At 37.9% G+C, this 2,107-nt stretch overlaps 1 protein-coding gene across 1 annotated transcript in view; it reads left to right on the top strand.

The window, feature by feature from the left end:
- Nucleotides 1-398: 398 nt before the first annotated feature.
- Nucleotides 399-2,107, top strand: part of LOC107445748 (uncharacterized) — a 42,596-nt gene continuing 40,887 nt past the window's right edge. Inside the window, exons 1-3 of the mRNA XM_071187840.1 lie at nt 399-799; nt 996-1,008; nt 1,864-1,962. Coding sequence (XP_071043941.1) covers nt 399-799; nt 996-1,008; nt 1,864-1,962 — 513 coding nt within the window. The remainder of the gene's footprint in view (nt 800-995; nt 1,009-1,863; nt 1,963-2,107) is intronic.

Below are 2,107 nucleotides of genomic sequence, written 5' to 3'. Positions count from 1 at the left end.
GCAGAAAAGGAAAGCGAAAAAGAAGATTTGCGTCATCATGAAGATGCAAGTAGACACAGACTCTGACGGCGAATCCAACCGCCTTGAAATAGAAACAGTTTCCTCAACACCAGAGGCTACAGTACAGACGGAGCGAGAGGGTTGATTGTTGTTGTTAATTTACGTCGCACTAGAGCTGCACAATGCGCTATTCCAGAGCGAGAGGGAGAAGAGGCTCCGGAGACTGCTGACCCACCCATTTCAACTACAGTTTCAAAAGAATCTACATCGAGTAAAAAGCTGAAAACTCAGATCAGAGGACTAAGCATCGACACCAAAATTTTAGATTTGGAGAAAAAATTTCAAGCATTTGGACTAAATTCACGGAAAATAGTGCAAACTCAAGAGAAGAAGCAGGCATGAGTATAAGCTCTTCCCACTTTACCTCACCTTCCCATAAAATACCAGTTCGAGTATGGGCATTTTTAGCATCAGATCTCTGCTGGAGTGTCCAGTTCTGGTGGAGCGTTTCCGAAAAGGACGCTACCAGATATAATGTTACTGATATCAAAAATATGACCATACTGAGCAAAGTTACACATCTCCCGATCCTGCCTGCTGAATGTGCCAGAGCCCACTTCTCGTACCAGTGTACGAAGCCTAGATCTGACCCGGCGAGTTGCGTCAACTGCAACGGTGAGTACCCGGCCTGTTTCACGGGCTGCTGTGCAAGACCCAGGAAACAGCCGAAGGAGAGAAAGACCCAATCCAAGAAAGACACAGACACTGCCAGCCGCTTCTTGGGTCTTTTCAGGGAAATGTAAGAACTCTTAAAGGATCAGGAGCTTGCTAAGCTTCTTTGTTCTCTTCTTCCCAAAACCCAGAATTAGACGTGGAATTCTACTAGTTAAAAGAATTCATCACCCCTGACTTTCACAGAAATCTCCTGTGGATTTCATTTTCTACGTTTTATTTCCTTACGGGTATTCATGCCTTCTAATGCATGACTATTCCAGTGTAGACCAGTTGGTTAGTTGCGCTTCGCGCTAAACGCCGAGATTTCCCTCATATCCAGGATCTAGACCTCAAGCTTCGTGCTATCCTCTGCAATTGGAAAACTAGACGTTTAAAGCCTTTGAACGAAAGGATATGCAGATTAATTCTCCGAAAAATGATCCTGAATTTTTTGCTTAGAAAAATACTTCTTTTTCATATAAATTTAAATTTTCTGATAGTTAAAAGCAAAATGTACATAATCAGTTTTAAATTTTATTTGAAGCTCAGCATTTTTGTTTAAGGCACACAGTCAGTAATCTCTCATTATTCTACAGAGATATGACTCAGAGTAAATCAATTTTTTCCCATTTCAGCAATCCATAAATGAGATGATTATGTTCTGTTGCTTTTACTTGCAAAGATCTAAAAAATAACTATAAGCAATTCAATAACAAACTTATGATCGGAATTCATGATCTAAAAATTAATATGATGGTTAAAGAGCTTAACCTTAAATAAGCTAATTAATTAGATCAGATAATATTTTAATGTTTCTAATCGTTTTATGGAGCTGAAAAATATCAAATATTAGTTTTATACTCTCTTGAATGAAATAATGAAAGATTCGACTGGAAACATTTTCAACCATTATAATAAAAACTATCTTAAGTTTCACGCAGGTAAGCGAATCTTATATCTTCCGCAGATAAGAAACAGTTATAATAGCAGGTTTCGGAGCACAGTTAAAATCTCAGATATCGAAATTCAAGCGAAGAAGTATTTTTACGCTGGCCATTAAAAATAAGGACACAGGATAAAAAATTATTTGATTGTGTAAACTCGACTATGATTAAATCTCATATAATCATCCTTTTTTTTCTTCCAAAGATTCAAACCACCCTGTTACCAGCGCCTTATGACACCAATTGTACCGACTTCATAACTCCATGGATTCAAAATAATGGAACGGGTCCTCTTGATCCTAAGGTACAGTTGATTTATATTATCCAGCTGTAAACGGTTTCAGAACATTAGAGGGAAAAAATTTTTATAACCGTGAACGTTATGATTCATTTGAAAGACATTCTGTCTCTCAAGCAAAAGCACTCTGCTTCTGGTTACATATATATAT

This window comes from Parasteatoda tepidariorum, chromosome 2 (genome assembly GCF_043381705.1).
Source record: "Parasteatoda tepidariorum isolate YZ-2023 chromosome 2, CAS_Ptep_4.0, whole genome shotgun sequence".
Lineage (NCBI taxonomy): Eukaryota > Metazoa > Arthropoda > Arachnida > Araneae > Theridiidae > Parasteatoda > Parasteatoda tepidariorum.
Note: the sequence above shows the minus strand (reverse complement) of the source record. Positions and strands in the feature narration are given on the sequence as shown.